Here is a 27,749-nt window from a genome sequence, read left to right on the forward strand (position 1 = left end):
CCCCCACAGGCGTCCCCTCTGCCCCTCGCAGTGTCATCTCCAACGTCAACGAGACGTCGCTGGTGCTGGAGTGGAGCGAGCCGCAGGACACGGGTGGGCGGGATGACCTGCTCTACAACGTCATCTGCAAGAAGTGCAGTGTGGAGCGGCGCCTGTGCACCCGCTGCGACGACAACGTGGAGTTCGTGCCACGCCAGCTCGGCCTCACCGAGCGACGCATCTACATCAGCAACCTGATGGCTCACACCCAGTACACTTTCGAGATCCAGGCTGTGAACGGCATCTCCAACAAGAGCCCCTACCCTCCCCATTTTGCCTCCGTCAACATCACCACCAACCAGGCAGGTCAGTGGAGTTGACGGGGAGCAGGGCTGGCTCTCCGCTGCAGAGCAGAGCGGGGATTTCTTGCTGACAACCTTGGAGGCTGTGGTCCTTTGTGCTGCCACCTTACTGTCTCTTGGCATCTGCATCTAATCCCCTGGATAAATTCTCCTCTCTGTTTAACGTGTGTCCCTGGAGGAGATGAGATCAGAACTTGTGCAGGCGAAGAAGGGCAGGGTTGGCAGATGCTCCGGAGAGCTCTGGGTCTCCTAGACCTACCCCAGAGATGTGCCTGCTGCGAAGGGAGGAGGAAGGAAATGAGATCTCTCCCCTGTGGGCCTGGGGAGGCTCAGCACCAGCTCAAACCTTCACAGCCAGCTGACTGCTCTGCCCTTCCCTCCTTCCTCCCACTCTGGCCTGTCTCCAGCGTGCTGGTAATCTCCAGCCGCCGCGCTCTGATCTGATTTCGTGGGTCTCGTCAGTGGGGTGGAGCATGGAGCTCCTGGCAAGTGGAGGAGGGGAGGGAGCCCCAGTTTGGGCTGGCAGGACCCTTCCCCAGACCAGTTTGCAGCTAGGTGTGAGGTGAAGCCTTACCTCAGCGCTATTTCCAATGCTCCACTTGGTCCCTTATCACCTTGGCTGCAAGAGGTGAGTTCACACACATCCCTACAGAGACTCGTGGGAGGCCAGTCTCAAAGCTTTCCCATGCTGTTCCATTGAGATTGTCGGAGCAGATCTCAGGCAGAGGGCTGATGTGGGGTGGTGGAGGTGGGAGCCTGGCACAGATGGCTCATTCCTCCCCTGCCCTCTTTCCTAGCCCCGTCTGCCGTGCCTACAATGCACCTGCACAGCAGCACCGGGAACAGTATGACACTGTCGTGGACTCCCCCGGAGAGACCCAACGGCATCATTCTTGACTATGAGATCAAGTACTCGGAAAAGGTAAAGCAGGAGGCAGTGCAGCCTTTCCCCTCCTCCAGCCCTTCCAGCTAGCTGTCAGCGCTGGGCCAAGGGGGTCCCTGCAGATATCATGCCTGGGGGATGTGGGAGCCAGCAAAGCGGGGATTGCTTTGTAGAGGTGACACCCACATGTCTCTCCTACAGCAAGGCCAGAGTGATGGCATCGCCAACACAGTCACGAGCCAGAAGAACTCAGTGCGGCTGGACGGGCTGAAGGCCAATGCTCGGTATATGGTACAGGTCCGGGCACGCACAGTGGCTGGATATGGCCGCTACAGCCTCCCCACGGAGTTTCAGACAACTGCGGAGGATGGTAGGTACCAGAACCAGGCTGCCTCCATCCTGCAGCCATCCTGTGTGTGCTCCTAACCCAAATGGGTGTTGATTCCTGCCTCTGCCTCTGCCTCCATCAGGCTCCACTAGCAAGACTTTCCAGGAGCTGCCTCTGATCGTGGGTTCAGCCACTGCGGGGCTGCTGTTTGTCATTGTTGTGGTGATCATCGCTATCGTCTGCTTCAGGTACTGGCTTTGCAGGGATTGGGGATTCAGAGCTGGATTTGGGGGTTGCCTGTGTCTGCCCCAGAGCTTTCCCCCTCATCTGTGGATAGAGCTCTGACAGCTCCGGTCTGAGAGCAAAGGACTGAACCTGCCTTGTGTGGGTCCTGGGGGAGGACTGCGCATCTCTGCTTCCCCAGCACCAGCTGGGGCTCTGCCCAGGCTCCTGCCATCCTCCCTCAGCACAACTAGGCCATCTTCTCCCATCGCACCTCGGGCAGAGAGATGGCTCTGCTTGCGGGCTGCTGGAGGGGAAGCTCTCTGGTGTAGGCCATCTGTGCTGGGATTTGGAAGCTGGCAGTGAATGTCTTTGCCCCATCAGGAAAGGGATGGTTACTGAACAGCTCCTCTCGTCTCCTTTGGGCAGGAAGCAACGCAACAGCACAGACCCCGAGTACACAGAGAAGCTGCAGCAATACGGTGAGTGCGAGAGCCCAGCAAACAGGCTCTGCCTGCCCTGTCCCAACTCCTGTCCCATGCACAAGACAAGGGGGCAGCCTTTGGTAGCCAGGGACCGGGAGGGATGGGGCTGACAGCTGGCCAGAATGGCTCAGCATCTGTCACCTGTGTTGTGTCCCTCCCGGTAATGATTCCTCTGCCCTCGCAGTTGCCCCTGGGATGAAGGTCTACATTGACCCCTTCACTTATGAGGATCCCAACGAAGCCGTCCGGGAATTCGCCAAAGAGATTGACATCTCCTGTGTCAAAATTGAGGAGGTCATTGGAGCAGGTAAGTCCCATGGCTGAGCATAGCAGCTGCTTCCACTGCTGCCTCTCACCCTGCCTGTGTCCCACCATGCTGCCCCTTCTCCCCTTCCCCACGCAGGGGAGTTTGGTGAGGTGTGCCGTGGGCGCCTGAAGCTGCCTGGCCGCCGTGAGATCTTCGTGGCCATCAAGACACTGAAGGTGGGCTACACGGAGAGGCAGCGGCGGGACTTCCTGAGCGAGGCCAGCATCATGGGCCAGTTCGACCACCCCAACATCATCCACCTGGAGGGTGTGGTGACCAAGAGCCGCCCCGTCATGATCATCACAGAGTTTATGGAGAACTGCGCACTCGACTCCTTCCTCCGGGTGAGCATCCATCCCCTCCTGCCCTGGGCCAGGGACTGCAGCACATGGGGGGCAGCAGCTCTGGCCCTCCTCCTGTGTTCTCTGCATTGTTGTGCTGGCATCCCCAGGGCTAAGCTGTGCACAGACGTTGTGGGGTGGGGGAATAGTTTGACTCTAGGAAGGAGGAAGGTTGTGGTAGCACATTGGGATCCTTTCCCAATCCATTTGGGGTGTTGCAAACCCCTCTGATCTCTCTTCTGGCAGCTGAATGATGGGCAGTTCACGGTCATCCAGCTGGTGGGGATGCTGCGGGGCATTGCCGCTGGCATGAAGTACCTTTCGGAGATGAACTATGTGCACCGGGATCTCGCTGCCCGCAACATCCTGGTCAACAGCAACTTGGTCTGCAAAGTGTCTGACTTTGGGCTTTCTCGCTTTTTGGAGGATGACCCAGCTGACCCCACCTACACCAGCTCCCTGGTATGGGACACTCATGGGGGATCCCCCAGTCTGGGGGTGGAGGGAGATACCTCAGGAACGTGCTGACTAACAGAGCTGTGCATCCCTGCAGGGGGGTAAGATCCCAATCAGATGGACGGCTCCTGAGGCTATTGCCTACCGCAAATTCACTTCAGCCAGCGACGTGTGGAGCTATGGCATCGTCATGTGGGAAGTGATGTCCTACGGGGAGCGACCCTACTGGGACATGTCCAACCAGGACGTAAGTGCTCCCTGGGGAGTGTTGAGCTACGGGCTGCCCATGGGAGCCAGAGTGTCTCACAGCCTGCCTCTCTGTGCATTTCTCCGCAGGTGATCAACGCAGTGGAGCAGGATTATCGCCTGCCGCCCCCCATGGACTGCCCCACAGCTCTGCACCAGCTGATGCTGGACTGCTGGGTGCGAGACCGCAACCTGCGGCCCAAGTTTGCACAGATTGTCAACACGCTGGACAAGCTCATCCGCAACGCTGCCAGCCTGAAAGTCATTGCCAGCGTCCAGTCTGGGTCAGTGGCATCGCTGCCTGCAGCCAGGACTCCCCCCAGGCCCAAGGAACACTGGGGTGTTTGGGATGAGAGATGTGGGGGGGCAGGGATGAGAAATCTCCCCTGCTTCCCATTACACCTTTCTGTCCCCTGCTCCCTGTGACCTGTGGCTTTCTTGCCCCCTTCAGCATCTCCCAGCCACTCCTGGACCGAACTATCCCGGATTACACCACCTTTACCACTGTGGGAGACTGGCTGGACGCCATCAAAATGGGACGGTACAAGGAGAACTTTGTCAATGCCGGCTTTGCCTCCTTTGACCTGGTGGCACAGATGACTGCAGAGTAAGTTCCTGCTTGCAGAGGAGGGAGAGGGCTGTGGCACATGGTCCCTCACCTCTCTGGCAGCCAGCTCCTCCTGCCTGAGCATCTGGAGAGCTGAGCTGTGCATGGGGGTTTCCAAGTGGGTTAAGGTCTGGGGTTCAGCATCCAGTCCCCTGTGGTGGCAGAGGGACACGGGAGCTTGGCAGAGGGCTGGAATGAAGATGGGTCCCTTGGCAGCAGGTAGATGTGGCAGGGCCACGTGTTGATACTGCTGCTGGCAGAGGGCTGAGTCTTCACCTTCTCCTTGCAGAGACCTACTGAGGATAGGGGTAACGCTAGCAGGGCACCAGAAGAAGATCCTGAGCAGCATCCAGGACATGAGGTTGCAGATGAACCAGACGCTCCCGGTGCAGGTTTGACCACAGCGGACTCTGCATTGGAACGGACCGAGGGAACCTGCCAACCAGGTTCAGTTTGTGGTGCAGCCAGGCTTCCCGTTTCCCCCTTCACACGGCGCTCCTCTGCCTCGGATGGTCGCCTGGGACGGGATGGGACACCCTTCCCTGGATCGGAGGCACTCGTGCCGAGAGGGAGCCCAGCTTTTCGTCCCGTGTCCTGGAGCGGTGAGGCAGCAACGCGTCTTCATATTGAAGATGGATTATGGGACAGAGATGGCACATCCCACTTCCCGCCCTGTCTCGGTGCTCATCAGTTTGAAGAGTTGTTCTGCTTCTTGGATTTATTTTCACCCCGTTTTCCAACCCAAGTCCTCACTTCCTTTCCCAAGGCCACAGACTGTTGACCCGTCCGCTGAGCCCGTCAGACACGTCCGAAGCCTTCCCTAACTCTGTTCCCGGTGTGGAAGCAGCCGGGGGACGCCGAGCCGGCGTCAGGGCCGGGGCCGTCGGCCGCAGACAATCACTCCTCTCCTCCAGCCCTGGCTGCCCCTCCGCCTGAGGGGTCTGTACTGGAACGTGTCCAAAGGGAAGGCTTCACTCCCTTTCTTGGCTTTGCACGCCAGAACCCGAACCCCATGAGATTTACTATGCAGGGAGTTAGGTTAAAAAAAAAAAAATAGCGAAAGAGAAAAAAAAAAAAAAGAGATATTAAAAGATATAAGAGGGAGCAGAAAGGGGAGGGAGGTGGACCAGGCGCCCGGCCCCGCATCTCTGCCCCTCTTGGTTCGCCTGGCCGGCTCTGGACTGCAGAGCGAGGCCATCAGCACGTTTGCACAGGGACCCTCAGCTCCCAGACCCACGGCAGCCGCGCTCCCCCCGAGGGGCCGGAGAGCGGGGCTGGGGCGGGGGCTGCGCCGGGGGCCGAGGCTCCCCTAGCCTCCTCTTTTATGCAGAAGGAGCAGGTGCTGCCAGCACGGCCGCCCCACTCCTGACACACGCTGTGATTGCTGCCAAAAGACTCACTCACCTTTCTTTCCCCGAGGATTCACTGCAGCCCGGTTCCTCCGAGCCGAGGGAGAGACTCCCGGCGTGCCTGATTGTGCGTGAGTGTGTGCATGCGTGCGTGGGTGCGTGCTGGCCGGCAGGACTCTGTGAGGCAATGGGCAGAATAAAGGCAATAAGAATTTTACCAGAGTTTCCTTTGCTCGATCGCGCTCTCCCTCCACTGGGCCCGGCTGCCTGCCGAGGTCCTGCTCCTCCTCCTGGCCAGCCCCAGGCTGGCTCTGTGCCCCTTTCTGCTCCCCCCTTCTCTTGCTGTCACGCGTCGGGGTGTTCAGTGCAGGCAGCGATTCTGTACCCACCCCACAGTGCCCCTGGCGTGTTCCCCTCTGGGGTGTGTAGGGTGGAGGTCATGAGTCCCAGGGCAGAGCCAGCTGTGAAACTCCATCCGATGCACATGCTCATCATTTTTATTTTTACTCTCCATCCCCACTTCAAGTCAAACAAACTGTGGGAACCAAACCCAGTGTGTGAAAACCGAGTGGGGAGCAGCCGTGCGTGCTACCCGTCCCAGCACCGGAGGATCCCCGGAGCAGCCATCTTCCCCTGCTCTCCCCAGGCACAGTCTGGCCCCGGGCAGGAGCGTTGCAGCAGCCACCAGCATCCCAGAATCGCTGACCTGGCTTCTCCAGGAGATGGCAGCTGCTGAGCCAAGTGGGAACAGGCCAGGGTGGCCGTCCCAGCTGCTGGCAGCAAGGTAACCCCACTGGGGGCTGCTGTGCCTGGGAGAGCAGGGCTGGGGGTCCCCATGCCCTCAGCTCGGGTGGGTTGCTGCCGAGTGGAACTTCTAGTTGTCCATGCTGGGGGTTTTCAGGTCCTGACATCCCCTTGGCTGCAGTGCACCCTCCTGGCTCACTGTTTTGCTGGCAGGGTAGAGGAGCAAGCGGCTGTTCCTCAAAATGAGGGGGTGCACCGCTGCGCTCCCCCTGCTCTTGGCCCCACTTCCCTCCTCCCTGGACTGGCCAAGCAGGTGCTATTTTTCCTCTTTTCTTGAAACTCGCCTGCCCTTTGGTTTCTCATTAACCCCATCCTCCTCCCCAGAGAACAGCAAATACAACCAGAGAGCAGCCAGCAGCATGTCCACCCAAATCCCACTCTCTGTGGGATGGATCAGGGATGCCCGCTGCCAGGGACACATCAGCCCCATTTCCCCTGGGTTTCCCAGCCCTGCCTACTGCCACCCTGGCTGCCCCCAGCCCCTGTCACACTGGGACCCCAAATGGCAGCGGTGGCCAGACCTCCCCACTCCCAAGTCAGCCAAAGCAGCCCAGTGTTGTGAAGCCTTGAGGAGCAGGTCGTCAAATAGATGTCAGAGCCCATTTTGGGCTTGCTGACCCTCTCAGCACCCTTGTCTGGAAGTGCTGTGAGGCTCAGGGGCTGCCCCTGCTGCCCTTCCTCCCCCAGCCCTGGTGCTGCAAGGTTTGGGGTCCCACCAGCCCCACCACAACCCTCCATCCTGGCCTGGCTTTGCTCTGGGAGGGTTTCTATACGTTTTGAACAGCAAACCCCCAGCTTACCCCTTCTCACTCTGCTCCCACAGGGCACAATGCAGCACTCCTGCAGCCAGCCACGGTTCTCCCCCCAGCTTTGGTCCCCCACACTTTGCGCCCAGGAGCTCCTCATGTGCTGTACCCACCACCTCCCTTTTTATACAGATCTGTACAGGGGCAAAGCTGTGTTCAATGGTGAAAGAAAAGCAACAGCGAAAAGCAGCAGCAAGGGAAATTAATGCGAGCGTGCATTTGTAAAAATATTTTTTAACAGAAAGACTTTTTTTCAATTAAATTATTTAAGGAATTTTATGGAGGTCTGTGGTGCCTGCGTGGTTCTTGGCGGGGCTCTGGGTGGTGAGGAGCCATGTGCTGGGTGGACGTAGGTGTGTTTGGACACGTGTGTGTGCGTGTGTGTAAAAGCTGATCCATGGCAGTGAGCAGGAGGCACTTGGCCCTATGTGCGTGCAAACCCAGTCCAAGCCTCCCCAAAGATGCTCCCCAGCACCTCTGAGGGCAGAGGTGGGCAAGGACCTTTGTGGGGCTGGGAGGAACAGGTGGTGCTCCCTGAGCCAACAGCCCTTGGATGCTGCTGGGTGGACATCCTGGGGCAGTAGGGATGGGGACAGCATGGGGTGGCCCTTGGGGAGCGTGGTGGCCATGCTGGGGGGTGAAGGCAAGCCCTGCCTGCATGCTGCCTGCTCTCTGCCTTCACCCTGCTCTTCCCCCCTCCCAGACTGTGCAAAAGAGCCTTTTGTGCTGCTGAGCTTTTTTTCCCCCTTTTAATTCCTAACCAGGAGATTAAGAGAAGACAAAGGCTACAATTGTTCCCGTTCTGCAGAGAGCTGGAAAGTTCGGGGAGGGGGGACTGTCCCTTTCCAGACAGACCCAGAGGAGGGGGATGCACACCCCAGGTAGAGGGGCCGGATCGGGGGGAGGGGGGGACACCCTGGGAGCAGCCGTGGGGGGTCCCAGGGGCACGGCTGGGGTGAAGGCACAGCGGGTGCTAGCGGGGACCCCACTGGGGTGGGCTGGGGGCTCAGGGCTCCAGCAGGAGGGGGGAGGCTCTCCTCAACAGAGGAGGAGGAGGATGAAGGCTGGGGATGATGGGTTGGCCGGCTCGGCTCGCCGTCTGCTTGGCGTTTTCCCTGCTAACTCTTGGCTGACACCTCGGCGACTTGGCAGGGAGACGATCCCGCATCCCCGTCAGCCGCCTGGGGCCGGCACAGCTGGAAGGGATCACGGCGCAGCTCGGCACAGCTCGGCCGAGACCCGGCAGCCCAGCCTGGGGCACAGGGCAGCGGGGACACGGGCAACCCCCACGTCTCCCATTATGCCTTGTCCCCACCGCCACCACCCTGTGCCCAGGGGAACTGCCAGAGCAGCAGTACCAGGGGACACATGCTGCAGCCGTGCTCAGCCAAGGACGGACAGACGCCGGCCAGGCGGGTCGTTGCCTCGTGGCTGGAGCTGGGGACATGCCATGGCCCGGGAAGGGGCTGTCCCCGCAGCACGAGGGACAGGACCCAGCACATTTTCCCATGCTCGCAGGGAGCCATGAGACACCCACGAACACCCCAGTACTACTCCTTCTGTTTCCCGTTAAGATTATTTATTGGTAATTTTTAAGACCACTTACAGACTCTGTTCACGTGCCAGGACCCTACGCAGTTTTTTCCCAGGGCTTTTTTTTTTAATCATTTAAAAAAAATAAATTGTTTTAATCATTTTCTTCCCACTCCTTCCTTCCAGTCTCCTTTGGTAGCTAGCAGGGGGCTTGCATATGGTGTAGCGCCTGTCTTCCCTGCCCACCGCAGCCAGGGCTGTGTCTGTGCCCCCATGTGCGGAACTGAGTGTCACCACAGGGAGACCATGAGGGACAAGACCCCCCTGAGCAGTGCCCAGCACCCCTGCAACACGAGTTGCCAGCCACCCTGGGATGCTCCTGAAAAGGGGAGCTGGGGGCTGCTGGGGGAGCAGGAGGCAGTTCTCCCCCAGATGCTTGGGAGCTGACATCGTGTTTGGCAGCATGCACCCAGCAAGTGAACGCGACTGCATTAATCACCCGTCACCCGCCTGCCTTATCCGAGGAGCAGAATCCGACCCGATGCTGAAGCAGGAGGTGAAAAGCAATTTAGGGTTATTAAGCAGGACCAGGACAATGCCTCAATCCAATGCAAGGGAAAGGCTGGATCTGCAGGAGGAAATCAGAAGGAAAGCTAGAACAGCCTCGCTTTATCGCCCCACTCACCGGGCACCCTGGCTGGAAACATTTGCTCCTTTGAAACAAGGGAAGCAAAAGGCCAGAAGTGAGGGTAGAGACACCCCGGTCCCTGCCAGCTTGCCTCGCCTGGGTTTCACTGGCTGTCGCCCTTGCCCATCCCTGGGTCGCTGGTGGGTGCAGACTTTCCTGCAGCGGGTATCGCTGCCCACGGCAGCATCACCCACATGTCCCACATCACCACCCGCCCAGCCCTTCCTGCCCACTGAATCGGGCTTCTTCTGCAGCAGCTTTTGGGGGAAATGGGGAGACCCCTTCCCCCACACCTCACTGCCCCCCCCACAGCCGCAGCCCAACCGGCTGCCGGGCCCCCTCGCATTGACCTCCCATTGTCCCCCCGTTGCCCCCGCTCCCACTTTGATCTCCCGCGAAGCCGGGGCCGGTATCGCCGCCGGGGGCCGGGGGCCGCCCCGGGTGTCAGACAGGTTCAGCCACACATTTCTGGCTAATGAGAAATTTCCTCTCCCCGCAGCTCGGCCGGGTTTTTTTTAGCTCCGGTATCGCTACCCCACCTCTGCCTCCGCCGGGCCGGGCTGAGTCACGGGGGCGGACGGGCCACCTCCCGGACCAGCTCACGGGCCACCTCCCGCCACGCTCACTCGCCCTCTGGCTCGGTGCTTGCCGGGCCCTGGCAGCAGCCCCTCCCCACCCCTTCCCCGGGGGGTGGCGTGACCGGGAGCCCGGCAAAACCAAAACTCCGATGACCCATCGTGGTGCAAGAGGCAGACGCTCCAGAGCGATGCCCCGAAGCCGGGTGCTGCGGGGTGGATGGGCTGCGCAGCGGTAGGTGGGCGGTTATGGATGCTGCAGCCCCCTGCACCCCACCGCCTCAGCTCCCCTGGTCCGTGCTCGGGGGAACCGCAGCTCCAGGCGGCTGAGGAAGTTCAAAGGGAAAGGAAAAAGCAGCAGCCCCCGCCCTGTGTGAGGGTTTGGGCTCGGGTCCCCGCAGCCTGCAGTCATTTCGTGCCGTTAACGGGTTTCCTCGCTCTGAATTCGCTAATGAGCCAGCGTGGGAAGCGGCAGGGGCTGAGGGCCCCCAAACTGGGGAAGCAGAGTGGGGCGAGCAGCTCCTCCTAGCATAACATATGGTGAGGAGAAGCGCCCACCACTCCCCCTGGTTCCTTATGAGGTCCCGCCTACTCTTGGGGCTCCCCACTGACCCCCACTGACCCCCAGCACACAGCCATCACTCCAGCAGCCCCATGCTCGTGCCCTGAGAGAAGGGTGCCCTGTGCCACTACCCTCTGGGGTGGCTCATCCTCCACCATCCCCCACTGTGCAGGTTTCCCCCATCCTGCTGCCCCCACTGTCACTCAGGCAGGGAGTCTGGGCTGTCCCCGGAGGACAAAGCTGAAACTGTGACCCATCCCTGGTGCCGTGAGTCAGGCTGTGCCGGGTGGTTTGCGATGAAAAGCACTTTCCAGAACTGTCCCCAGCCCTGTCCCCAAACCCATCCCCATCCCGCAATGTCATGGGACAGAAGGACCCAACAGGAGTCACTGACGGAGAGGAGGGAGGTGAAAATCTCCAGGGAGGGGGCGGGTGTTTCTGTCCACAGCTGAACCTGACAGAACAGGGAGCGAGAGGATGAGCCCAGCCAGCGGCAGGAGATGTTTGAGCTGGTGTCATCGGCCCTGGGCAAACAAACCTGTGGGACCACACGAGGTTGGGGCAGAGCTGGGCAGAGGGATGGGCAGAGCCCATCACACGCCAGCCCCAGCTCTGGGGTGATGGACCCACAGGCACAGCATATCTGGGGGCTAGTATGGAGCAGCGGCTGTCCCCGACACAGTGACGGTGGCCATGCTGTGGTCCCAGGCAGCAGGCAGGGGATGGGGTACACCAGCCCCAGGGGGGATCCTGTTCACATGCTCCCATCGAGCAGGCAGTGGATGATGGACAAGGCATGTCCCAGACTCCGCACCAAGATAATCCCATCCCCTCCAGCACTGCTGGCCCATAGCCGGCATTTATCTCCCACCAGAGCTGACGTCACCCCCGAGACCCCAGCCGAGGTGGCCTCACTGCTCCTCCTGGCTTTTCCCAAGGATGAAGGGCTTTGAGCCCCCAGCTCCAGGTTGCGCACAGGTGGATTTATGATCATAGCCGTGCTCTGGCATCCAGGGGACAGGAAAGGCAACGGGGCCTTTATGGCTTTAATACACCTTTCTGACAGTGAAGTTTAAATGGCCTCATAAACCCCCCCGTCACCCACCCCCAGCAGAAGGCGGTGGTTTATTAGGGCTATAATTCTTCTCCTGGCATTTCATCAGTGTCCTTTTAATCTGCACTTGGGTTTGCAGTGTTTTTTTTTTCTTTTCTGCTCAATACTGGCAGCTGTAAATGCTGTTGGGGCTGGTCTTGTGCAGGGACCCTCCAGAGCGCGACTGGGCACTGGGGCAGCGATGGGATGGGATGGGATGGGATGGGATGGGATGGGGTGGGGTGGGGTGGGGTGGGGTGGGGTGGGGTGGGGTGGGATGGGGTGGGGGAAGCTAGCGGCTGGTACAGCTAGGTCCCCACAGAGGGGTCATATTGGTGAAGGAGAGCCAAATTTTTCCACTCCAAGCGCATCCCTCCTCTTCCAAGCAGGCCCAGGCAGTATGGAGCTGCAAAGCAAGTAAAAGCTTCCCAGGAAATATTGGGATTTTGGCAGCAGAGCTGCCAGGGAGCTAATCCTTTGTGCCAGGCTTTCCACTTTCATCTCATTAACTCCCGCTCTCTGTGCCGCTGCCCTCTCGGTTTTTCTGGCGGGGAGATAAGTCTCCGTGCTCGGTGCGGCGAATCCTCTGCGCCTGCTCGCCCGATGCTCCCAGTCGCGCTGATGCTGGCAGGCAGCTTCCATCCAATTACAGCAGGGTGAAGCTCATTTTAATTGCATAGAGCAACTGGGATTACGCAGACTTTATCTCCTAATTCCCTCTTTATCTCTTAACTTCACACTTGCTGCTTGCATTGAAGGCAGGACAGCTTGTGCCGGCGTTTGCAATTTCTGAAGTAGCCTTTCCCCCACATGACACCCCCTTGTCCAGATGAAGTTGGCCCCAAAATGCCAGCACTGGGGAACCCTCCATGTCCTGTGGAGCTGGGACAAGCTGCTGGCTGCAGCCCCCAGGAGATCCCCGCAGCACCAGGGGTGAAGCCCACCCACCAGGGGATAGCACCCATCATACCAGCTGCTTTGGGAGGAGAGGGCTCACCCTCACTCTGGTGTCCCCAGTAAAGGCTCTCCAGGAGTGGCTGGGATGGGCACAGCGCTGGGATGGGGCTTTCCTCCTTAACACCCTACGAAGCCCCAGGTAGCCCAATGGGTGCTCAGCAGTGCTACTGGGGCTGCTGTGGGGCCAGGGAGTCCCTGTGAGGGAGGGACAAGGTGTTTTTGCGCCCCAAAATGCATTCTGGAGACAGCGAATGTCTCAGTCAGCTCCTTGGGGACTCTGAAGAGCCCTTTATCTGTCCTGTGCACTTAACTGGAATGAATGCTGCTGCTGGGCTCTGGGAGCTTGTCAGTGAAGTCAAAGGCATTTGTAATCTCTCCAGGTACGAATAGCACCCATGGGTGCCTGTCTCCCCCTATGAGGGGCTGCCCTATCGTCCCTCCCCACAGTGGGAGCAGCACAGAGCCACAGTGCTCTGTCTTTCCCACCCTTACTTATTCAACCCCTCGAGACATCCCTCATTGCCCAGGGCAGAGTGTTTTGGGCATCCAGCAACACCCACTTCTGTGTGTGGACATGTCCACCCTGACCCAGAACAAGCTCTTGAGATAACGAGATAGCTGGAGGCTGCCCTGGCCAGCCTCGATAACAAACCAACAGCTGGTCCCCTCTCCCCATAGTGACATTTCCCCATTTGATGTCCCTTGGCATCACAGAGAGCCGGGTGCTGGGCTCACCGGTGCTGCAGGTGGGTAAACTGAGGCAGCAGGGCAGGGGGCAGGTACCCGTCTTAGTAAGCTCTGCATCAGCGCAGCCAAGTGCTAATTAGCTACCATTAGCACATACTAATTAATCTAATTCCGATGACCCACAATTCCACAGTGTGAGAGTTGCTCCTCGCCCTCTGCCCACGCCATGGCCGGTGGCAGCAGGGAGGGGACAGACCAGGGAGCCACTGATGCCACTGCCAGTGCCACCCAGCAGACGTGTCCTCCCCGGGCTCAGCCCTGCACGATGGCAGCTCCCGCTCTCCCCTCCCCGGGCACAAGTCAGACCTGGCAGATCAGGCATTTCGGGTGCACTTAACCTGGCAACTTTTACTGCAGGAGAGCCCCAAGAGACCATCCCCTTGGCATCCCATCAGCTGTCCCTGACAAGCATCACACACAGGGGGCCGGGGGTGCTTGGGGGGCCGGGGGTGTTTGGGGGGCCGGGTGCTTTGTGCGGGGGCTATGGCAGCGAAAGGGTGGCTGTTAATCCGGCGGCAGCTGCGGGGCCTGGGCTTGCTTGTTCAAGGGATATGGCAGCTCGGTCAACAATCCCCCGGCCCGTTTCGGGGGGGATTAGCAGCCCCCCGGGGAGGTAAGGGGCCCACATGAATATTGGGCGGGTGGGAACACAGCTCTGCCGAAACAAAGCCAGCTGGGGAGGTGGCGAGGAGCGGGGACCGACTGTCTCAGGGCATCCCTGACGCAGGGGATGGGGCTTGGGGACCGTCCCTGTCCCCGTGCTGCTCTCACACCCCACAGTGCCGACAGGAGGGAGCTCTGGTTATCATCTGCGCCACCCTGGAGTGATAACCCCTGCCAGGGCGGATGGCAGCTCCCCACCACTCCCTTGACCCCCCCGTCCATCCCCATGTCCCACTGTCCCAAGCACCAGAGGGAGCTGGCATGGGAAGCACCCAAACATTAACACCTGGGAGCTCCCAGCAAATAAGGGCAAGTGTGTAATTAATCCTCGTTTGCCATGATGTGGCCAGCTGGGGTGAAATCCAGGCTGAAGGAGGTTGTGGGGCTATAAGGTCAGCACTGTCAGGAGGATAGTTGGGTTGCATGGGGATGTTCTTCAGGGGTTGTGGGGGCTTCCCTTGTCATTCTATGCAGATGCCCGCTTGGTCCCCTGAAACACCCCTGGGTTCACACCGGGAGGCTTCCCTTTCTGTCCAAGCAGCAGGTAGGAGTTGGTGGGAAAGGCAATTTGGGAGGAGTATTTGCCTTGGTGTTATCGTATCCCACATTTCCCACATGTTCAGCACCTCTCTATCCCCTCTGCACCCTGCTATGCCCCCTGGCGGGACCTGGCATGGGAACCCTTCAGCCTGCTTTTGCCCAATATTTGGGGTTACCAGTGTGTAAGGTCTTGGTGAGCAGCCCCACAGTTTTTGGTGTTTGCTGAGAAGCATAGAGCTGAGCCCCAGGGTTTTGTTTGCTCCTGGGCTTATCTTCTTGGGGAGCAGAGACCCTCCCTGGGGGGCTGTGGGGGGCCCCTGGGGTGCATGTGCATCCCTTGAGGCCATGAAGGCAGGAGAGACCAGGGTGTGCACCCAGGGAGGGGTCCCCAGTGGTGGTGGGGCTCGGGGAATGAGTGCCCACCTGGAGGGCTGTGTGTTGGGTGCATGTGTGGGTACGTATGTGCACATGTGTAGCTGGGTGCTACTGCAGGCACCCTGATCCCCGTGGGTGCTGAGCGGGGGCCGCTTTTCTGCTCCGTTAGCCATGGCTGTGCCGGCACATAATGACATGGTAATTGGGAGCGGGGCCCGGCCACACGCACTGCCTGGCTCGCCGGTCAGCCCTCAGCACACCTGGATTTGCTGCTGCCCAGGGGGATCCCACCATCTGCTCCCCTTGCCCACCCGGTGGAGCCCGGCATCCAGCCCCATCCGAACTCTGCCCTGGTGGCAATGTGGAGGGGAAGCCCCCGGCAGGCTGCGGTCACCTCCTCGCCTGGGAGCTGGGAAACCTGTCCTTCCCCGTGGTGTTTACATGGGTAAGAGGGGTTCCTCCACCGCTGCACATCGCATTTTCTGCTTGGTCACTTCCATCTGTGTCCCCGCATAATGATTTTTTCTGCTACATTAATTTAACACACTGCGGCGAGCCGAGGCGCTGAGACCCTGGGCTGCTTAATTGTGTCAAAGGAAAGGATCCCCGCTCCCGCTTTCATCGGCGGCTGGGGCTGCTGCGGGGTGGGTGTCCTGGTGGGGGGGTGGGAAGGGGTCTCGGGGTGGTCGTGGGATCTGGAGGGAGGTGGTGGTGGAAAGATGTGGGGTGTTGCAGGGCCTGTTGTGAGTCCTGCCCCCAATCCTGGGGCAGGCAGCGGGTCCTGGCTTGGAGCATGCATCAGGGGCTGTGGGGGTTGCTGGGGACCCTAAAACAGAGATCCTGGCACCATGGGGAATCCCATCTCATCCCTGTGAGTGCCGCAACCGGACGGTGGTGGCACGTCTCGGTGCCTGATGCGCTGCCTGGAGCCAGCTGGCCCCGCACCCCAGGACGGTGGGAGCCAGAGGGTTAAGTGCTGTGTTTGTGTTGGCTGAATGAGGTGGGAGCCGAACAAGGCCCCCACAAATGGAGGTGAAGGGCTGCCCAGACGGGATGTGACAGCCTGATTTCAGGGCTGTCAGCCCCAGCATAGTGGGCATTGAGCAGGGACATTCCTTCCCGATGCTCCCTGCTCCCCTGGCTCCCGCACAGGGGCCGCTGACAAAGGTGATGGGCAGCCCCTGCCCCACCATCTGGGGTACCATGGGGCATCTATGGGGCACTGCCAGGCCCAGGGCTGGGCCCTGTGCCCGGCTCTGTCCCCCAGGCACAGCGAGCTGCTCAGGGAGCACCCGGCTGGAGGGGGATGCTGGGAGCCCCCCTCGCTCTCCCCGCCAGCAGCCCCACCATAAGTGGCCTCCGGTATTTGCAAACATTGTGGTGAGGGGCTGGGAAGGTCTTGGCCCACCCCAGCGGGCGCCTTTGTGCTGCGCGGACCCCCAGGGGCTCATTTCCATCCTACTCGGGCGCTTGCCCTGCTCCTTTCAGCGCCTCCCAGCCTTGCTCCCTGCTCCGCCGGCGTGCCGGAGCGCGGCAGAAGCGATGCCAAGCACGCAGCTGTGCCCCATCCCGGCACCATTCCCGTCCCCGGGGTCACACCTGCATCACCAAGATGCTGTAATGTGTGAACTGCTGCCCTGTGGGGTGGTTGCTGATCTGTTCTGGCTCCTCCAAAGCCCACCGAGGGTCCCTGGGTCTGTGCATGCTTGCGCAGGCATGTGTGTGTGCTCGTGCACAGGCTGCCATGCTCACGTGTGCGTGCAGCTGAGCACGCACACCCTGCATGCACAGCTGCATGGATGCACCCACTCATGCACGCACACCCACCCATGGCTGACTCCAGCTGTGTACACCCACTCTGCCCCTGCAGCCCCCATTTTGCACCCCCGTGCACACTGCCTGTCTTCAGGCTCCCCAGTTCCTCCAGCTCCCCTCACCTCAGCTGAACAGGGTGCCCTGGGTTGGTAGGTGGCTCTGCCCAGCCCGGCACAGCCGGTCCCCACAGCACAGGGGGCCCTGGGCTCCCCACGTTTCCCTTCCTGTGTACCCAGGTGTGGGGTCACCTCATCCCCTCTGATGTATTTTGGGAGGCCACTGCAGCCACATGTCCCATTAAATCACAGGGACCCTTGGTGTGGCACAGCCAGCACTGAGGCAGCATCTGCCAGCTAGCGCTGGTGTTTTATGGCCCTGCTCAATGCCTGCTAAGCAATGCCAAGCCCAGTTTTATTTGCTTTTGGAGTTATAAAGGTGAATTAACCAAACTGTGCCGTTGCAACCGCTCTCTCCTGCTGCCAGGTGCAGGGTGGAGGGGACAACAGGACACAGTGCCTGTTCCTCACTGTGCCGGGAAGCGCCTGAGGGAGCTGGGGTTGCTCTTTTCTCGCACTTTTTGTGGCCGGTAAATCTCCTCGGGGGCCCCCGGTGGTGACCTCTTCCTGGGTGCAGCCGCTAAGCCCTTTGTAATAGGATTTTGTGGCAGAACCGGCAAATTAGGGGTGAAGTGAATGTGTTAAGCTGCTGGTTTCTTTCTGGCGGGTCCCCCCTCCCCAACCCACGCCAGCCAGAGCCCGAACAAAGGCAATGAGTTCCACTTTTATCTCTGGCCCTTAGAAGTAGGCACTGTACAGGGCTGTGTGTTGTGTCCCCTTCCAAAACAGGCTGGCTGGGACAGGGATGAGCAGAGCTTGGGGCTATGGGAAAGAAGCATGGGAGGAACTGGCTGTGAGCTGTGCTGATATATTGGCTGTAGGGGTGAATCTGGGGAAGTGGGACAAAAGGGCTCATCTCCAGGCTGGAGAGATGTGGCACCAAGGGGTCCCCCTGGCATGGGACCCCACTGAGCCACTTGGTATCCAAGCTGGGATGTGGCACTGGGAGAGCAGCTAGGATGGGGCAATGGCTGGAGCTGGCCATGGGGACAGTCCATGGGGACATGGTGGGAGGACACACCTCTGCTCCAGAGTTAATATTGTTCCAGTATAAGAAGCTCATTAACATCAGCAAATATGAGCCACAAATACTCATTAATTCCCTGCATCACTGGTGGCCTTGGGAGCCAGTGCAACCCCCTGACCAGCCGGGCACACTTCACCAGCTTTGTCCCCAGTGAGGGCAGTTGCGTGCTGGCTCTCCCTTGGTGGAGAACAGTGGGCAAACCCCAGCCTGGGACATTTCCCCTGGGCACGGCTGTTTTCCCCCAGGAGGTCTCCTTTCAGGGGTGCCCCGTGTCAGGGTGATGGCTGATCCCCTGCGATTTCAGTGTCTGCAGGCAGGAGAGGAACACCCTGGAGCTGGGGAGGGCAGGTGCCACTTTAGCACCCCAAAACCTAAATGCACCTGCACCCTAAATGCAGGCAGGGAGCAGACAGGGGACAGCGTGCTGCCCCCAGGGCCCCCGTAAAGGCCCGATTTATTGCTGTCTCCTGAAGGATGCCATTAAGGGAGCGGCCGGAGTTGGGAGCACAGCTGCTGGAGCAGATCAGCCCCTGATTAATGCTGGGCAACTTGTTATATTGTCAGATAATTATCCCCAAACTGTATGACTTTTCTACTAAGTGGCAGAGCTTAATTGAGTTTTTAATTACACTGCCATCACTGCACCCCTCCACGCAGGAGGCAGGGATGCCAAGACCCGAGCAGGAGACGGGTAGGGGGCCCGGGACATGCAGAGGGCATGATGGGGGCATCCCACCCTGACAGAGCCACCCAGGTGTAGCATCCCCAAGCTGTGGGTGCTGTCGGCAGCAAAGTTTTGGGGTGACCCCTGTCACTGCTCCCTGAGTGGGCAGGCACAGCGGGTGCAGGAAAAGGGGGGTGAGGCAGGGTGCTCCCCCTGATCGCTGCGGGTTTTGAGGTCTCATCATCCCCTGTGGCCCCCCCCGCCCCCATTCAGCTGGGGGCAGCCCGCGGTCTGGCTTCCCCTCGCAGGCAGGGCTGGGGTCAGGGGTCAATGCATTTAAAATTCCTCCTCACTCTTAAACGCCAGGGAGCAGCCGGGGGGGCAGCGGCTGTGTGGAGAGCACCCGCCGGCACCCCGGGCAGGCAGCACACGTGTGCGGGCGGGAGTGGGCGTCTGTGTGCCTGTGTGTGTGCCTGTGTGTGTGTGTCCATGCGCATTCATGTGTGTGCACTTGCCGGGTGCGTGTATGTGAACGAGCGACTGCACGTGTGTGTTCATGTGTGTGTGAGTGTGCAGCATGCACATACGTGTGCATGCCTAGGGATTCATGTGTGTGCACTCGCAGGGGCTGCTTGTGTGCAAGTGCACGAGTGTCTATGTGTGCATGCTTACATGTTTGCTGATGTGTATGTCTGCATGTGTTTGTGTACATGTATGCATATGTGCACATGTGTGCAAACACAGAGGTATGTGCACGCGTGTGAGCCTCTGTGTGTGCGTCTGAGCACAGGGAGGAGCACGTGTGTTTGTGTGAGAGGGAATGTCAGTGCTGAGTGGAGGGGTGTGTGTGTGAGTGTCTGCGTGTGCAAAAGTGCATGCATGGCTTCACACCTCTGTGGGGTGCAGGGATGTCCCTGTGCACCCACCCAGCCAGCCCTGGCACCTGGGTCCTGGCTCTGCCCTCCCACCCCATCGATTCTGGACCTCACAGGGAGCCTCCTCTGGGTGACGCCTGCATAGGGGGTGGCAGTGGGGACAGGACCCTCCAGGGCTTCAGGTGCAGAAGGCACCTGGGGATCACAGCAGCCCCTCTCCCTCATCCCCCCACCCCAGGACAGTGATGCTCCCAGCGCTGTGAGAGGGGCACAGCCCAGGACCCCTGGCTCTGCTGGAGCACCAGACCCCCATGGGGCTCAGCTCTCTGCCCCCAGGATCGCGGGGCAGCCCGGGCTGTTCCTGCCAGAGTCGGGGCGCTGCACCAGGCAGCCCCCATGCCCCAGCCCTCCCCACTGACCGGACACTGGGCAGCGCCAGAGGAAATCCAGGCGTTATCGGATGACCGGCTGCAGCCCCTGCCTCAGCCACGGCCTCTGGCCTGAAATTTCCTGGCGTGGCCAGCACAGCAGCATTACCTTGGGCTTTCTCTTCTCCACCAAGGAGCAGGGCAAGCTGGCAGGAGATGCAGCTTCCCCCTGACCAGGGGCAAGAAAATAGGCTGGATCAGGGGCCCTAGGTCTGCATTGTGCCAGTGAAGAGGAAGAAACAAGAGTTTTGGTGGCAAAGGAGCCAGCCCCACGCCCTGCCTTGGTGCTCATGGGGTGCATGGACCGTGGGAAGCATCAGGGTGAGCATCAGGGCTCAGGGGGGAATAAGGCCCCTGAAACACATCCTGAATCCCCCCAACAGCCCCCTCTCCAGGCCCTCTTATCTTTGTGGCAGCCGGATGGGTTCTCACCAGACAGAGGCTGAAATTTCAAGGAAAAAATGTAAATAAAGGTCCCTGTCCCGCCTGTCCCCCTTATCTCAGGAATCCGGAGCGCGCCAGCCCCTTCTCAGAGCTGTTTCATCCCAGCCATCACTGCTGGCCGTGGACCAAACCAGTGATGAGGGGGATGGAGGGAGGCTGCACCTCAGACCCCACTGGGAGCCCTGAGATTGAGGGAACTATGTCATGTTATGGGGGGCCAGCTCCCTGCCCCAGCATGCTGCAGATCATTAGTATGGGCAGGGGGCTCGGTGACCTCGACTTCACCATGTACTACCCAGCCAAAGGGACGGCAGAACATGGACCCTTTTGTGTCCCCGTCACCCACTTGGTGTCCCTGAGCAGTGGGGTGGGGGCTCAGCCACTTCCCCTGCCTGCTCTGAGATCAGCTGCTAATGATGTCTCCCAACCTGCTTGCAAAGAGCGTAAATTATTCAGCTCCTCATCAAGGCAATTAAATTAACTCGTCATTGCGGGCCATGAATATTTCAGGGGGGCAGGGGCCCGGGGGCTGTGGGGGTGCAGCAGGGCTGGGGCCAAGCCCTGTCCCAGGAGGTGCAGTGAGCATGTCTGTTCTCAGCCCGCAGGGGCTGGAGGGGGCAGAAAGGGTTGGGGGTCTCTGGGCAGGGGGTTTGCAGACGGGTGTCCTGTGCCCAGCCCTGCTGTCACCCTGTCTGTCCGGGTTATTTCCGCCGGCTGCTGACAGAGACCAGGTGCCAGGCAGACTCTGTGCAGCCCCCTCCCAGCCCTGCTCCCCAAGTACCTTCTGCACCCTGCACCACCCTCCTTTTTATTCTGTGGGGGGACCTGGGGGTTGGTGGCGCTGCAAGGAGCTGTGTCCACCCCAGGGACCCTGCATCCCCCCTGCCCTCCCCTTGCCCCAGGCTGGGCCAGCTCCTGTCCGCCGCCCTCCCCAGGGCCTGCAGGGTGTCTGTCAGGATTTCTCTTCCCTTTCTTCCTCGTGCTGAACAATTAATAATTTATCCCATAATAAAAGAGGAAACGGTTAATGAGATGAAAACAAGCCAGAAACATCTGCTGGGGCTGCTTTCATCGCCTCCCCAGGCTGACTGCGCAGGAAGCGGTGGTGGGAGGGGACCGGGGGTGCCGGGGGGGCCACAGCAGCAGGAGGCTGTCCCTCACACCCAGCTTTCCTCACTACGGCCCCCTCCTTCTCAGGGACCCGCTGGCCACTGTGGCCCAGCGCCCTTTCTCCATTGCACCACCAAAGCCTCTCTGAGACCTGCCAGGCTCATGAATGGTGGTGATGGTCCTAACGTGGGGAGGTCACCCTGAAACAAGCAGCAAAGCCTGTTGGCCTGGTGCTGCCCAGTATCCCTAGAGATGTGCTTGGCTGCTGGAGGGGGACAGGGCTGTCCCCTCTGTCCTTTCCATCTCCAGCCCCCATACCCAGCTGTTTCTCATTGCTGGCAATCTGATCTTCAGCAAGCAAGGTTGCCCCAGGGGTCTTATGCTATCGAGGTGGCAACATGATCCCAAACCCTCCTGAGGTGCTGAGGGGGGGGACACGGGGACCAGGCATGGCACCCTGACAGCAAAGTGGGCTGCAGGATGGTCCTTCTGGCTTGGTGCTTTGCTGAGATTTATGGGTTTATTTCCATGGTGGCTTTGCAGTCCCTGTGGCATGCAAGGTGAGGTGTGAGGGGATGTGGGTGAGATGCGGGTGGGGATGCAGGGTGCTGGGAATGGGGGGGGCAGGGAGAGGGGGCACAAGGAATGGGAAAGGGATGGGCAGTGAAAGGGAAGGGGAAGGCAGCAACACCCAGAGGCTACTGACGTGTGGCCAAGACCCAGGCTGGAGGGAAGAACCTGCCCAGCCCAGCCCGCCACTGGCTTGGCCACGAGAAGGGACCAGCGGGACCCCAACAAGGCACCCTGGGCTGGCAGAGGGGGGCAGGCTGGGGTGCTGCAGGGACAGGGGTGAAGAGGGGGTTTGGGCAGAGGGGAGCGGGGTCTGGGCAGGATGCTGCCGCCCACCTCTGCTTCCAATTTAGCTGATCCTTGCCCCAATCCCTGCAGCTCCCTAATCTGTTTGTCTTCCAAAGCGGTTAAATTAATTCGGAGCTCGGCAAAATCTCCCAGCTCTAATCTCAGCCCGCCCTGTGGCTCGGATGGGTTCAGCTCCGTGGGTTTGGCTGGGACACGGCAGGCAGCTGCCGGACACTGCCAGTCCCCACATGGAGCCCTCTGCCACCTCAGAGGAACGAGGACCTGCTCCTGCAGGCTTTCAGCCCCGTCTCCAGCAGCCCCCAGGATCCCTCTCAGGGCTGGGTGCCGCTAAGGGCCATCATGGGGACAGGCGGGTGTGATGACAGACAGGGAGATGGCCTGTCCTTCCGCCAGCCCGGCTGGGCACCCGCTCCTGCTCTGAGAGGTGTCGCAGAAAAACCAACATCAGCATCAGCCCAGAAGAATTTGGCTGCCCTGGCCCATCCAGCTGGGGATAGGGGTCTCTGCCATGCACCGCCACAGCCTTGAGCAGGGCAGCTGGGGGTGTTACAAGCCCCATTCCTTGTTGTACCCCTTCCCAGGGCTGGGAGCAGCCCCAGGGCACAGCTGCAGCCTCTGCTCCCTGCAGGCACGTGCCTCTCCGTTCCCCAAGTACAGAGAACAGGCAGCTCATGACACTGGTGACACTGCCTGTGCCAGGCAGGAGCAGCCATCAAGATTATTTCCCCAGGAGCTCATTTTTTCTTCCAGGGCACCAGCATTGAGGGAAGAAGCTAATCCCCTCCCAGGGACCCTGGGTTTTCTGGCATGGCTGTGGGCCCACAACCCCTTGGTCCCCTCTGTCCCTCACCCCGCAGGATGTGGCCAGTTGTCCCTGGGGTGCAAGTGGCAGGCGGTGACAGGGAAGCTGTTGAGACATGGTCACACGCTCCCAGTCGCCCCTGTGCTGGGGACCCTGGCATCCTGCTCCCCTTCCCCCACCACACCACCCTCCATCATCTCCTCATTCCCAGTCTGGGTAATTGGTGGCCTGGTGACAGACGGGCTCATTAACAGCTTAATTTCATCTTCATCTCTTCCTGTGCAACCCCCAGCCCAGGTGGGGACCAACCCAGCAGGACTCAGGGATGGACATCCTGAGGCCACCATGCCCCATTGCTGTACCCCATGAGGGCACCCATGGAACCGTCTGGACAGCACACGTGCACACACCACGAGGCAGCACTACCCTGGCAACCCCACGTGGCCTTGGTTCCCCAAAGCTGGGGTGCATGGGGGGACCCTCCATCTTTGGGCATGGGGATGATGCCATCCTGCCCCTCACCCCCCTGCCTGCAGTGATGCCACCTTGGCAGGTGCCCACAGGTGCCAGCAGGTGCCCACCCTCCCAGCCTCACCCTGCCCGTGTTTGCTCCCATAACGGTGGCGGTGTTTCGGCTCCTTTGTGCCGGCAGATAACAGGGGCTGCCGCCGCCTCTGAAGCACCGGCAGCCCAGGCACGGCTGCCACCTCGCAGCCCAAACCGGGCAGTGGGCAGGGGTGCAGGCAGGGTGTGATCAAGGGGTGCAGGCAGGGAGGCAGGCCCAGGTGTGGGTGCAAGTGAGGGGTACGGGTTGGAATGCAGGCAGGATGCGTAGTGGTGGTACAGGCAGGGTGGCAAGCACAGGGTGCAGGCAGGGATGCAGGTAGGATTCCCAGCCCCACTGCTCCTCTGATTTGCAACCCAGGAGCTCATTCACAGTTCGCCCTTGCCCGGGCAGTACCCCAAATCACATCCCCAGTCCCCCTCCTCTGCAAAGGCAGCCGGAGGCAGCCCACAAACGGCTGCTGTCGGTCCCACAAAGGCTGCCCTGCCGGATGGAGCCCTGGCCGCCATTCAAAGGCGCGCTTGTGTTGTATAATTTATCGGCAGGAGATAACAGCCAAGCGGCTAACGAGGCGGGAGGGCTGCACCCCCACTCTGGGGAGCCAGGCACCATGGGAACAGGGGCTGCCACACCAGGGCCATGGGCACCTCCCCGGCCATGGGGACTGGGGAATGCCCCAGTTCGTCCCATTTTGCACAGGGATGTTTTGGGGGTGCCCCAAGGCAGGGGCAGAGATGGGGCCAACCTGCCTCAGCCATCCCAATGCACAGAGACCCTGAGGGCTGTGACACAACCTGGGTTCAGGTTTTGGGGGGCTCTTCACCCCCAGGGACTCATGGCTTGAGTGCCCCCCCAGCCCAGCATGGATGGGGGCAGTGGGCACAGGAGCTCTGGGGTAGGGAAAGGCTGGCGCCGAATCTGGTGAGGGTTTGTTTAATTCCAGATAACGAGGAGATGCCAGGCACCTGGCTGGCAAACGGTTGCTCCCCAGGCAATGGAACCCGCTGGCACGCACCGCGGCACCGTCTGCTTGCCCTCCAGCAGCACAGCGCTGGCATCAGCTGGGTACATGGGTCCCTCTGGCCACCCACACTCCTGTGGCATGGAACGGCACATCATGGTATGGATGGCAGAGCATGGCACGGGGTCAGCAAGGCAGCAGGCACATGGGCAGAGCCAGGGCAGATGGGGATGCAGTGCATGGAAAAGCAGGGTGCTCCATCCGTTGTCAATACTGGAAGGATTTACACTAGGGTCAGCTCCCCCCAGCCAATTTTGCCTGCCCAGGCTGCCTTGGAGTGGGGCCGAGGAGGGGGCTTGGCACTGTGGCCATGCCACACAGCCAGCCCCCAAGGGACTTGGGGCCATGCCAGGCTCCTGCCGCCACCCCGGCCCTGTGGCATCTGGGAGCACTTGGAAATCTGCCCCCCTGCCCTCCACCAGCTGGCCCCACAGGTGGCTGTGTGCCCATGACCCCCACGTGGGGACATGCCCGCCTGTGCTCAGGGTCGGGGCACAGATGTGCCCCGATCCCACAAGGGCAGGGAGACAGACGGTGCGGATGGCTGGCAGGGACTTCGGGCAGCAGCATCCCTGGGGGGTGGCCTTGCCAGCTGGTGAGCACGGCCCTGCCTGCCTGCTAGGCTGCATCAAGTGTGTCAGGTCTCAGCAGGGGCAGCCAGGTGGGATAAACCCAGGGTGAGCCCTTTGTGTCACCCCGCAGTGACCCTGAGGGTGCCCAAGCAGGGGGCACAGCTGTGCCAGGGCCCCTAGCCTGAATCACGCTGGGCTCCTGGCAGGTACCCCTGAGCACAGCTGGGGCTGGCACATGGGCCCCTCTCCAAAATACAGCCCTTGGCTCTGAGCTGCCCTGCCCTGGCCGGCTGTCCCCCACCTGATGGGTCACATCCCTCCTTGATGGCACCCTGGGGGTCCTGAAAGGGGCAACTGGTCAGACTGGTGAGTCTGGCTGGGTTTTGGGGATCCCCTCCAGCACACTCCGAAGGTGCTCGGCCATGCTCGGTGTGTTGCTGCCACCCCATGGCAATGTGCACAGTCTCGGGTACCTCCCAGAGCCTCCCACGCATGGGTGGCCAGGCCCACCACGACCCAGCCTCACACCACCCCACAGAGGGTAGGGGCACCCTGGGGTGCAGGATGCCAGGGAGGGCACAGGAACCTCGTGGGGGATCCACACCCCACATCTTGCACCGTGGTGGGGGGCCTGGGCATGACCCCGCAATCTGGCAGGGACGTTTGTGTCCCCCCCACCAGCCTGGGTGGGCAGAGCAGGGAAGGACTGCAGGGCTGAGAGGGGGTCACCCACCCAGACAATGGTTAGAAGGAGACGAGGTTATGTCCCAACGCATTAAGGCTGTCCCTGCTGAGTGCCACCACTGCAGAGTGACCTCACCATGAACTGCCCATGCAACCACCCCCATGGGCCATCAGCATCCCTTGTGACACCAGCGTCCCCTCTGCATGTCAGCATGCTGTTCATCCCACTGCCTGAGCCATTGGGATGCACTGACACCGTGTCACGGAGGGGACACACCACGGGGAGGTCACACACGGGGGAGTCTGGGTACCACAGACATCTTGTGATGGACATCCCAGCACAGCTGCCGGGGGCACCTTGGCTCCAGGTCTCATCCCAAGCCACATCCCAGAGATGTCCGGCTCATGGGCTATGTCCCCACACAGCCACCTCACTGCAGGCACCGGGGCCATGCACGGGGACCTGAATCCCATAGATGACCCCACTCATGGCCTTGGAGTCCCCAGCGAGCTGCTGGCATGTGCCGCACCCACGGTGCTGTACCACCCGCCTTCCCTGGTCCCCGTCACACCAGGGCACCTGCCCCTGCCACCCACCATTGTGCCAGCCACTTATGGCCACATCTGGGTGGGGACGCCCTGCCCAAATGGGGGGCAGAGTCTCCACTGCTGCGTCTTGCCTGAGCCAGGGAAAAATCAGTTCAGGGAGGCTGGCAGTGGCATCTGGGGGCTGGGGGGGACGGGGCTGAACTCCTGACCCCACACCAGCAGCTCCCTCCCAGATGCCAGGCGTGCAGGCACCCTGCGGCGCCCAACACGTGAGCCGCCCCTGGCCCTGCCGCACCCCCCCGCTCCCCTCACGGTTCATCGGCAGGCCACGGGTGACGGCTGTCACCCGTCACACGCGGCTGGCGTGGGAGGGGGAAGGAGGCGGCGGGGACTGCAGCCCCTCAACCCCATCGCCGGCTGAGTCTGCGCAACTCATGACACGGGTGCCCAGGTGCGGCCGTGGGGGCCGAGCCCCGCGCTCTGTCCCATGCCTCGAGCGGCGGGACGGGGCTGCGAGGCCTCGGTGGGGCAGCTCAGACCTCCCCACCGGGGGCCGCTGGCAGAGGCGGCTCCGGGCCGGGGCCTGCCCGTGGCCGTGGGTGCCGCCGTGGCGTGCGCGGCTCCGCGCGGTGCCATCTGCGGCCTCGCAGCTCCCCCTGCTGTCATCCGGCCGGGACAAGGCCAGACCCCCTCTCGGCACAGGTATCCCAGGAGGGGTCCAAGCGCATGAGGTCCCCACGGTAACCGGCTCTGCGGCACCCTCTGGGGCCAGCCCATGGCAGCGCGGCCACGGCAGGGACGGTGGCAGCCCCCATTGCTGGGCACTCCCCACTGCAATGCATCCCTATTGCATACCACCCCCCACTGCAATGCATCCCTATTGCATATCACCCCCCACTGCAATGCACCCCCACCGCAATACTCCCTCGCTGCAATGGGGACATTGCATTGCCCCCCATTGCAATACAGCCCCCATTGTCATGCCCTTCTACTGCAGTGCGCCCCCATCTCACTGCAATGCCCCCCCTTCTCACTGCAATGCCCCTCCTTCTCACTGCCTCCCTTTACAATGGCCCCACCGCGATCGCCGCGCCCCCCAGCCGCAGTGTCCCCGCCAATCCCGACTCCGGGGGTGCACGCCCATTGACCCCGCTGGGAACCCGCCGCCGTCGGGATCCTCGGCACTGCACAGAGCGGCGCCACGGTGGGGAAACGGGACCGGCGGGCACTAGGGCCGCGCACACACCCGCCGGTCGCAGTGCGCAGGCGCCCTGCCCATCCTGAGGCTAT

General features: G+C 61.0%; 1 protein-coding gene across 3 annotated transcripts in view; it reads left to right on the forward strand.

Annotated features, from left to right (window-relative positions):
* EPHB3 (EPH receptor B3) overlaps positions 1-7,458 on the forward strand; it is a 29,409-nt gene extending 21,951 nt beyond the window's left edge. For 2 of the 3 annotated variants that reach the window (XM_065844112.2, XM_065844114.2), the window contains exons 5-16: positions 10-345; positions 1,139-1,263; positions 1,426-1,594; positions 1,695-1,800; positions 2,159-2,256; positions 2,444-2,566; positions 2,663-2,910; positions 3,154-3,369; positions 3,461-3,610; positions 3,700-3,893; positions 4,061-4,216; positions 4,506-7,458. In XM_065844112.2, coding sequence (XP_065700184.1) covers positions 10-345; positions 1,139-1,263; positions 1,426-1,594; positions 1,695-1,800; positions 2,159-2,256; positions 2,444-2,566; positions 2,663-2,910; positions 3,154-3,369; positions 3,461-3,610; positions 3,700-3,893; positions 4,061-4,216; positions 4,506-4,614 — 2,030 coding nt within the window. In that variant the 3' untranslated portion in view covers positions 4,615-7,458. The remainder of the gene's footprint in view (positions 1-9; positions 346-1,138; positions 1,264-1,425; positions 1,595-1,694; positions 1,801-2,158; positions 2,257-2,443; positions 2,567-2,662; positions 2,911-3,153; positions 3,370-3,460; positions 3,611-3,699; positions 3,894-4,060; positions 4,217-4,505) is intronic. The other variant, XM_065844113.2, reaches the window with a different exon arrangement.
* The last annotated feature ends 20,291 nt before the right edge of the window (positions 7,459-27,749 follow it).

Source organism: Patagioenas fasciata, chromosome 9 (genome assembly GCF_037038585.1).
Source record: "Patagioenas fasciata isolate bPatFas1 chromosome 9, bPatFas1.hap1, whole genome shotgun sequence".
NCBI classification, from domain to species: domain Eukaryota; kingdom Metazoa; phylum Chordata; class Aves; order Columbiformes; family Columbidae; genus Patagioenas; species Patagioenas fasciata.